Source organism: Puccinia triticina, chromosome 8A (genome assembly GCF_026914185.1).
Source record: "Puccinia triticina chromosome 8A, complete sequence".
Taxonomy (NCBI): Eukaryota; Fungi; Basidiomycota; class Pucciniomycetes; order Pucciniales; family Pucciniaceae; genus Puccinia; species Puccinia triticina.
This window is the reverse complement of record NC_070565.1, coordinates 1,596,769-1,606,255: the sequence shown is the minus strand read 5'-3', so window position 1 is coordinate 1,606,255 and position 9,487 is coordinate 1,596,769. Positions and strand designations below refer to the sequence as shown.

The 9,487-nt window shown below is 44.5% G+C and overlaps 2 protein-coding genes across 2 annotated transcripts; one reads left to right on the top strand and one right to left on the bottom strand.

Moving 5' to 3' along the window:
* Positions 1–1,852: 1,852 nt before the first annotated feature.
* PtA15_8A163 (uncharacterized protein) lies at positions 1,853–3,506 on the top strand (the record flags this gene model as incomplete). The annotated part of the gene is made up of 6 exons (XM_053171563.1): positions 1,853–2,086; positions 2,174–2,638; positions 2,708–2,815; positions 2,929–3,018; positions 3,126–3,272; positions 3,342–3,506. 6 exons carry the CDS (start codon positions 1,853–1,855, stop codon positions 3,504–3,506), a joined length of 1,209 nt encoding a protein of 402 aa, XP_053022814.1.
* Positions 3,507–7,344: 3,838 nt separating this feature from the next.
* On the bottom strand, positions 7,345–8,103 carry PtA15_8A162 (uncharacterized protein; the record flags this gene model as incomplete). The annotated part of the gene is made up of 2 exons (XM_053171562.1): positions 7,345–7,416; positions 7,915–8,103. The coding sequence occupies 2 exons, from the start codon at positions 8,101–8,103 to the stop codon at positions 7,345–7,347; spliced, it is 261 nt and encodes an 86-aa protein (XP_053022813.1).
* Between the last annotated feature and the right edge of the window lie 1,384 nt (positions 8,104–9,487).

Here is a 9,487-nt window from a genome sequence, read left to right as displayed (position 1 = left end):
GTGTGACCGGGGATGAGTTAACATGCTCTTGGTATGGACATTTCTGCCCAGTTTCCTGCTCCTGGAGCCTTTTTATAAGAAGGAAATCAGATCTGCCGGAGAGCTTCCAGGTCAATTTGTTTCCTGATTTCCTGGACCTGTGCAACCTGATTTGTATTTTGAAACCCCCTATAGCTAATGTAGGCTCTTTAAAATCTTCCTGACAGAGGCTCTGTAGCCACTTGTAAATCTAGCAAATGGGAGCAAGTTAACTAATGACTGGTTTGTGAAAGAGCCCAAGTGAAAATTTGCTTACATACTCTGTAAAACTGCTGACCATTACCAAGCGGGTTTACAAAGACAAGGGTGAATGTGATGCTCTCAATATTTTTTCTTAAATTTTGAAGAACATTTTTTTTAATTTTGGTTTTCAGAATCAGTGAAACCTACATATTTTACGAACTTAACTAAGTCCCGCCTGAGGCTTCGCCAGAGGGACTTATGCCCTATCAGGAATTCTTGCGTGAAACTTTTGGATATTTGATCCGTGAAAACGTTATATTCCTTGCCACTCCTGCAGATCTCATCCTCCGTTCTTGAAACCCATTTTTCCTGACGCGCCTCCTCATCCCCTTATTTGTTGTATTTTTACCATCCTTTGTATCTTTGTTCATTTTTTTTTTTAATTTTTTTTTGTAAAATCTCAAATAAAAGGAAAATAACTATCATATCCCAGCATAACACCGGGATTTATGAGCACAGACCAACTTATTACTTAGCGCCAAAAACACGACCGCTTCGAGGATTGATCGAGGCTAATGCACATACGTGATATCACGTTGTATCAGATCTGCCAATTGCGCACGGGCTTTGTTGTTTAGTGATCCGCTCCGAACCTGGGGAATCATGTTTTGCAAAGTTTTCAAAAAATAAAAACAGCACAAAGATGAAGAGGAGATGGTCCCAAATTGTATCAGAAGAAAGAGACGATGTAGGCCTATCATGCATTGAATTTTTGAATTGCTAGCTAATCATCAAGGTTGAGTTCTGGGCACTCAAAGTTGAGTACCACCAAAACTCAGAATACTGTCACGCAAGAATTCCTGATACAGTGACCCCGCCATGTAAGCATACACGTTGTAAGCATAATTCGCTGTAAGCATAGGATTTCCGTCCACCATTTTTGGTTACTGCAAATTTGATGCTTTTTATGCATAATGCATAATGCATAAAAAATTGGGGGGAGAAAACAGAAATATGCTTATATAGGACTGTGAAAAGAGGCCAAGGGGCCATAGATACTACTGATCTCCATCTTGGAAACCACCAGAATCTCTGAACTACAGCTCAGCAACCTCAAAAATGTTGGCCAGTGAGCAGGTAAAAGCTCCTTTCCCCAGAATCCTTGCAATATCCCAATCATCTGCTTCCCAAATATCTCAAGCCACACAATGTAAGCATAAACTGCCCTGGGAATTTACAATGCTTATAAAGGCCAGTCCTATATAAGCAATAATTGATTTATGCTTACTTCGCTAAGAAGCATACCTCGATGTAAGCATAGGATTTGTGTCCACCATCCTTATGCTTACATGGCGGGGTCACTGTAGGGCGTAAGTCCCTCCGGCAAAGCCTCATGCGGGGGAGGGACTTAGTTAAGTTCGCATATTTTACACCACTAGACCAAGCTTGATGACTTCAAGTTGGTGGGTTGATGAGGTTCCAAAACAACTGGTCTGTACAAGCCAGGACCGACAAAGGTCAGGCTTAGATGGCTTCACAAGCCCTGTCAGCAGTCCTGTCACAGCCGCCACCCAGCTGAGCCCAGCTGAGCCCATCGGAGCCACTCGGGTGCCCAGCCAGCCAGCCATCGATGTCATCCTCACTACTCCGGAACTCAACCAGACTGCTCCACACCACAAGCACACGGTACAACCATCCCCAACTCATCCAAGCGGCCAAGAATCTCCTAATCAGTCTCGAACAAAATACAGCATCAGCATCAGTATCTTCATCATCATTACCATCGAAGTATGAACTCATCAAGAAACAGAAAGCCACCCAACCCCTCAGATTGGCTGTAGAAAAATTTGACGAACTGTCTTCCGTTAGTCGATGCTTTCCTTATCTGTTGTGTCGATTGAAACAGATATTTACCCCCTTCGAAAACAAAACATATGGAACTGATCGATAGCTTGCTTGTGAGCTCAAAACAATCTCAGAAAACGATCCAGATGAGGATATGAGAGAAATAGCGAATACGGAACTTCGGACGGTTGAAGAGCGGGTGCCTATGACGATCGAGCGAGTCCGAGAGAGTCTGATCGAAGTGAGTCGACCGCGGCCGGAGTCGTACGACCAGTCGGCATTAGTGGAAATCAAGCCGGGAGTCGGCGGGGTCGAGGCGTCCCACTTTGCGACGATGTTGATGAATCTTTACAGTCGTCTGGCCACCCGGAAACGCTGGCACGTCAAGCCGGTCAGTGTCGAGTACATGACCAGTGGACAGGGCCAGGACGGACTCAGAGAGGCAGTCCTCGAAATCGAGGGGCATGCTGCCTACGGCTCTCTTCGGTGGGAAGCCGGCGTCCATCGGGTCCAGCGGGTCCCCGTCATGCAAAATACTGCCTCTATCCACACTAGTACCGCCTCCGTCATCGTTCGTGCTTATTCCCTCTACGACCTCCTTCGCCAAAAGAATATTCATAATACATTCCTTCTTTCTTAGGTCTTGCCTCTTAATCCGGCCGGATCAGAGGAAAACCCAGAAGAAAATTTGTTCGAGGAAAAGGATATAAGGTTAGAGACGATGCGATCGCAAGGCGCCGGAGGACAGGTTACTATCTCTTTTGTTTCCCTTCAATGTCTCGCATCCCTTTTATTTTTTATTGGACACTATTCTGACGTCTTGTTCCCTATCTTTCTCAATTGATGGATGTGGAATAGTAGCACGTCAACAAGACCGAATCGGCGGTTAGATTGACCCATATCCCTACAGGAACAGTAGTCTCGATGCAAGACTCACGCTCCCAACACCAAGTCGAGTCGCGCTCCCTTCTTCTCGTCTTTCTCCTCAACAAAAACAACTTTCCTTTATCCTACCACTCTCTGCTCAAACATATGTACTTTGTTTTATGCACCTCTAGAATCGTGAACGGGCTTACATGATCTTACGGGCGCGTCTACTGGACCTAAAACTGCGGCAAAAAGTGATCGAGAATCGCGAATCGCGTCTTTCCCAAGTCAAGAATACCAACCGATCGGAAAAGATCAGGACATACAACTTCCAACAAGTATGTCCCCTTTCTCTTAGAAAAAACGCACCGAAGAAAAGTGGAAACTGATTACTTTTTTTGTTATAGGGACGAGTGACAGATCATCGAATCGGATTGACATTACCACGCTTGAATGATGTTATTGATGGTGGTGAAACATTGGATATCATTTGGGACGGCTTAGAGAAAGATGAAGAATCAACCATTATCCAATCTATCTGCGCGGCTAATCCCTCTAGCCACCCAAAATAATTTCCCCATTTTTTTGAAAGCTTTTGTCCTTGGTGTCTTCCTATAAAAAAATTGTTTGTGCACGGCAAAAAGTGCTTGGCGCCCTGTGGAGGTCGGCGACCTGATGTAGCAACCCCCGTGCGCGGTTCTGGAAAATGCTTTGCGCACTGCAGATTAAAAACCATGAAGGTTCAAGTATTTTTGCAATCAGCCAGCAGAGGTAATTTCTTGCCCCCCCCCCTTAATTCTCTGGGAGATTCTTGTCGCCTTGGGCAGAGACAGGATTGAAGAATAAATACTAAAAATATTATGGGCACCAGAATAATAGGTTCTCTCCTTCCCTGGGGGCTCTAACCCAACTGGCTGGACACAAAACCCCTCCAAAACAAAGTTTGAGGGTCATCACCATGTACCCAGCTATGCTGTACAACTCCAGAGCTGTCATGCGGATCAAGACACAAGTGGGAGCTGGCTGCTAATTCAATCAAGTGGGTTTCCCCTGCGCTGATCAGGCACGCATAGAATCATGCACACAGCCCAATCAAGCAGGAGGAAACACTCCTAATCAATCAGGCTGCTACCAGTTATTTTGGCAGTAGAGCTTACCTGGTATGAAAGTTTCCCAGTCAGCCAAAGTGCACATCCAGATTGTTGGTGGGATTTCATAGCTGTTGGCCAGTGTTCACCACCTTGTCAATTTCCTCCTCCTGCTGATCAGGTTGTGAATCAACAAACTAAAGTAGTATTTTGAATAAGTAATGTGACTTGAGAACAAATACAATAGATAAGAAAAAGAAATGATAAGTACCTAAAGGCAAAGACAACACAAGTAGAGGAACAAAAAAGTACAGGAGAGGGCAAATGGAACAAAGGAAGAACTGAGAAATATAAAGATTAGTTTAATCTTGATAATAAATGCTGAAGTAGTTGTCAAGTGTGAACCTACCGGTGAGAGATGTCTTAGCAATCCAAAGACAGTAGTCAGCGGAATTTTTGAGAGGAAACATGAAGAGAAAAGCTGTGGAAGTAGGCAGAATTTCAAAAGGAAGGGATGAGGGAACTGAGCTCTAGAGATTGGTGAATTGTCAAATGGAAGGGAAAGCCTATGTACGCTGTAAAGCTGATAAGAGTAGAGTTTTTATTTGTCTAGGAGATGGCAAAAGTGGTAAATCCAAAGCTTAGGAGTATAATTGATATGTACAAGCTAATAATGGCAAATATGATTGTTGCGGGATCCACAAGAGAAGAAAGAAGATTTTGGAGGGAGGGACAAATTTAAATATCAAAAAAAAGAGCACACCACAAAACACATGTACACAAGCAACATTAGACATGTAACATGGAACCCAGCATGTAAAATCTTCACGTCATGTAACATTCAACCCCCAATGTACCAATTTGTTAGGGTTAGGGGTGTGCGCGGCGCCATTGCAGCAGAAGGCTGGACGGAAAGTACTGTAAAAAATTAGAACATCAGCAGAAACATGTAAAAATGCTTCATTTGACAGGAGAGATCCAGACAGCTCTTTTGAGTGAATAAAATTGATATAAAGTTCAGCAGAACCGGGTCTACATGAGGTTTGAAGTTGGTAATGCATGATGACTAACGTGCAGCCCTCATATGTAATGTTCTGATGACATAATATTTCCATAATTTTCATAGCAAAGACTGGAGGACAAGGCGGCTCCGCCGCTGCAGAGCTCACATGCAAAGCTCAACTCTTTTTTTCTGTGGCAGTACTTCATGTTTTTGAATTCTGAATGTATAGCAGGTTTTGAAATATCTATCATCAAGGTTGATTTTATGTGTTTTGAAAAACCAATAGATAAAAATGAATACATTTAAGGCCATGTTTGGCAGTGTGATACATATTGCGTATTATTAAAAAGAACCTACAATTACATATTGTAAAAGATATTTCTTTTGGTTAATATTTTGTAAGAAAACCATGATAAACCTTGAAAGTTTCCTTCCAAAATATCAGGCCAAAAAATGATGTTTCATATATTGTAAATTCATATGCCACATTTATTTATTTATGGTGTTCAAAGTTGGTTTGCATATTTTTATGCATGCATAAATCATAAAATGATAAAAATATTTTGGTGAGGAAATTTTGTATTACATAATCAGACAGTCATATCCCCTGCAAAAAAGATTTTATGATTTTATGATTTATGCATGCATAAAATTATGCAAACCAACTTTGAACACCATAATTGTGTAATAAATTAATAATGATGCTGCAAAATTTGGCCTGAGTATCTACCATGAGGGGGGTTCACAATTGAATTTGCGGGCTTGACTAATTGACTCCCAAAAATGGAATCTCTGACTTCCAAGAGTAACATACATTGTGTTATGGTCAAGACTTTAGGAGAGGAAGATGTGATCTGAGGAGCGGGGTTCTGGGGTTTCTGGATCCAAGATGTTAGATTGCAGGATGAGGAAGCAGCATGGATCTCCAGGTCTCAAACCTTGAGAGTGCTGTATGTGAAATGTATTGTAAGGTATGTACATGGAAGCCTGCGCTACAGTCATAACACGTTGGGAGGACCACATCTTGATTTCTGTCCCCAGTCCCCAGGGTTTTTGTGGGAGTTGGAATTTGAATTCTTCAATTTTGTTTGGGAGTCAGACTACTAATTCCCTGATGTTGAGGTGTTGTTTTCTTTTCCTCTCTCAGTGTGTGTGTGTCTGCTCTCCAACCTGTCTCTCAGATATCACAACTTGTCACAGCTTGTAGTGTAGTCATCTGGAGCAGCAGATGTGGGAGGTATTTTCCTCATCCTTCCACAAACCTATCATGATGGTGATCTGCTGTTCCAGGTCAGTATTTTCACATCTTTTTTCTCTCCTCTCTTGTTTCTTTTTACTATCTGTTTATGCAGTGAATCAATAATCATTCCATAAACTTATCATCACGGTGTTCTGCTGTTGCACACCTGATTCATTGCAACATGTGAAAAATAACCAAAAGGAGACTGTTCTCTATGAATTGAAATGTGATCAAAAGGTGCTCAATTGGAATCATTAAGCCATTCATTTGGATAGCTGGTTAGGGAGTTTCATTTCACAACTTGATAACTGAAAGCATTATCACCAAAAAAACAGGTGACCTGGTCAGCTATTGAAAGAAACAAAGCACAAAACAACTCTTCAAATTGTATATGAGCAAGTTAACAGTAAAACAAGATGTAGTTTGTTGTGACTAAGCATTGTATATATATGCCTTGATTGGGTGATAGTGATCAGAGAACACAATTCAGTTCAGGAATTCCTTTCATCATGTCCCTTTAGTAGGTGTTGAGTCCACCCTGACTAATGGCAGTTGGCTCATTGAATACAGCAAGATCTAGACAAAAAAACCTGTTCTTGTAATCTATCCATGGGAATATACACCAGATTAAATATGTAAGGAAATCTGGTCTGGTGGAGGAAGATAAGCTGGTGGAGAAAGATAATGAGGGGTGGAGAGATGTTGATGATAGTGGGGATGCTGGGTGATGTTGTGGATGTAATTTGTTGAAGGATCTTACTCTGGATAAGGTTAGAGATGAATAGATGAGCTCAATGCAACCCACAATGCTTGAGGTAACTCAGAGCAACAGCACACCAATCAAAAAAATAATTAACATGTCCAGCTTAAATAGCTTCCAGCTCATCCTTTATCAATTCTCGCGCCCATCCAAGCTCAATCTGCGCACTTGTTCCTTGACAGCAGGCCCAATACCTTAGCCTCAATTTCCATGGTCCGGGAGCTTACCAAGAAGCCTCAACCAGCTGGATTACTTCCCCTCTCATCTCCCCAGAGCCTTCCGACTTCTCTGGAGACCGCAGGTTCTGGGAGCTAAACTTTCAGGTCAAGAGATACTCATCACTCATGCCAATGGCCGCCGTGCCCAAAGATGGCCCACCAGACGATGATTTCTGTTCAAATGAAATCATCAGTGAGGATCATCAATCCAAGATCCAGCGCGAAGCAATCAAGCTCATCTTTGCTTACAAGGTTGAAGTCATGATTTCTTCAACCATGCAGCACTTTGAAGTTGGCAAGTCTTGAGAGTGAGAGGGACGGTTTTGCGAGAAGGAAGTAGCCGGCGAGGACGGCGAGCTTGCTGCCTGACTCAGGCAGGAAAGAGGTGTGGACCCCGCGGCTCTTGGCCAGGGACATGAGAACTTCATGGGGCAGGGAGGACACGTGGGAGCTCAGGGATCTCGGCGAGCCGGCTTTGGTTGAGCAGGATTGGGCCGACTCCAGACAGGGATGATGAGGGTGACGGACCACAATTGTGGCTGAGTGGAGTTGATGTGACTTGATAGCATGCATGTGACTGTGATATTTGGTGCGGATGGTGTTAGTCTTGGAGATGAGTGTGTCTGTGGCCTCCGGGGACAAGGAGGGCTCAAATTTGCGAAAAAGCTCACTGAGTGGCTGCTGCTGCTGCTATTGGTTTTGGGGTGGCTCTGACAGGGTCTGCGGGCGAAAACGTTGGGGATCAAGATGGGCAGCGGGTTGGAGGTGCGGCCAATATTGACCGTCCGGTAGCCGGGTTGGATGGCAATTTTCCATTGAGATGGGTTGGTCTGATGGGAGTGGAAGTAGCCCTTGGCCATGGCGTTGCCTTTTGGGACGGTTACTTGGTCATCAAACTGGTCGGCGTCGGAGACAATCTTGGGCTTGATGGTCGGAGGTCCTGCCATCTAACTCCGCAGATGATGACCTTCATGGCTGGGGTAGCATGCGAGTCCCGCACCAGATCCGGGATGTGGGAGGCTGAAGAGACAACTGGCTGCAATGGCTGATGCAGTACAGCAGTTCTGAGAAAGTTTGCGTTTCCGGACCTGCAATTCTGCCCCCCAAACTCGACTTCAACTTCAGCCACATCCCCCCTGTATTCTAGACAGCCCGGGTTATACAGGGCTGAGGGGCCTGACTGGGCAGCCTGGTGCCCGGTCATGCCCCATGGGCGCAGGGGAGCGGAGGACCACTGGACTCGAAATTTGACAAGGAGTCCAACGGTGCCACTCTCCAAAGCTAAAAGCTAGCTATCACAAAGATAGCTTTTGCACCAAATGCATGTTCCTGTATGGCTACGGCCATACAGGTGGCTGAAGTCGAGTTCGGGGGGCAAAATCGCAGGTCCAGAAGCGCAAGCTTTCTCAGAACTGCTGTACCATTGGACCAAGGGTCTTGTAGAGATGATGACGAGTGAGTAAGCTGCACATTCACATTTCACAATCTGCTGTCAGGGTTTGATGTACATATATAGATGTAGTCAGTGCCACAATACTGAAGGAAATGTGGCCAGAGGCCTGAGAATGAGGTGAAGTGAGCTGAAGAAGGTCAAGTGCACAGGATGCACAGGGACTCAGAACAGCAGTGCAGAAGTCTCCAATGGAGCAGGTCTGACTACCAATGGCTCGGAACTAAGTGAGGGTTGTATTTCATGAGGGGACGAATGAAATACATGGAGAAAAAGGGGCCTAAGAGGGGCCTAGGGGGCTAAAGGACCCTGATGGAAAGAAAAAGAACAACAATAGGAATAAGCCCTCTTCTGGGCATGGGGCAGAATTCTAACAAATACAGAGTGGTGGGGCGGTTGCAGATGGTCGTCAAGCATATGTAAGTGGAGTTGAGGGGAAGGCAGAGGCTAACCAGGCATTGAGTTGAATATAAAAGCCAGTCCTTAATGTGGGTTTGATTAATCCCCAGGGCATCCTCTGCCGCTGTAATTCCAGCGTGCGGTTTGTCCTCACCCCCTCCGCTGTTGCACTTGCACAGTTTGAGGGGTTAAACTTGTTGGCCCCCCTTTGCATAATGCCTTCAATGCGGCGCGCTGGGGGTCATCCTCTCACCATTTTTTAACCCTGCTAGACAGGGATGGATGGTGGGCCACGGTGCATCAGCTTGCTGATGTTAGGTGGCTGGGTGCAGATTATTGTTCTATTTTGGGGGTTTTTTAATATTGTTTTTTTTTTTAACTTTATTTTGGCAGTT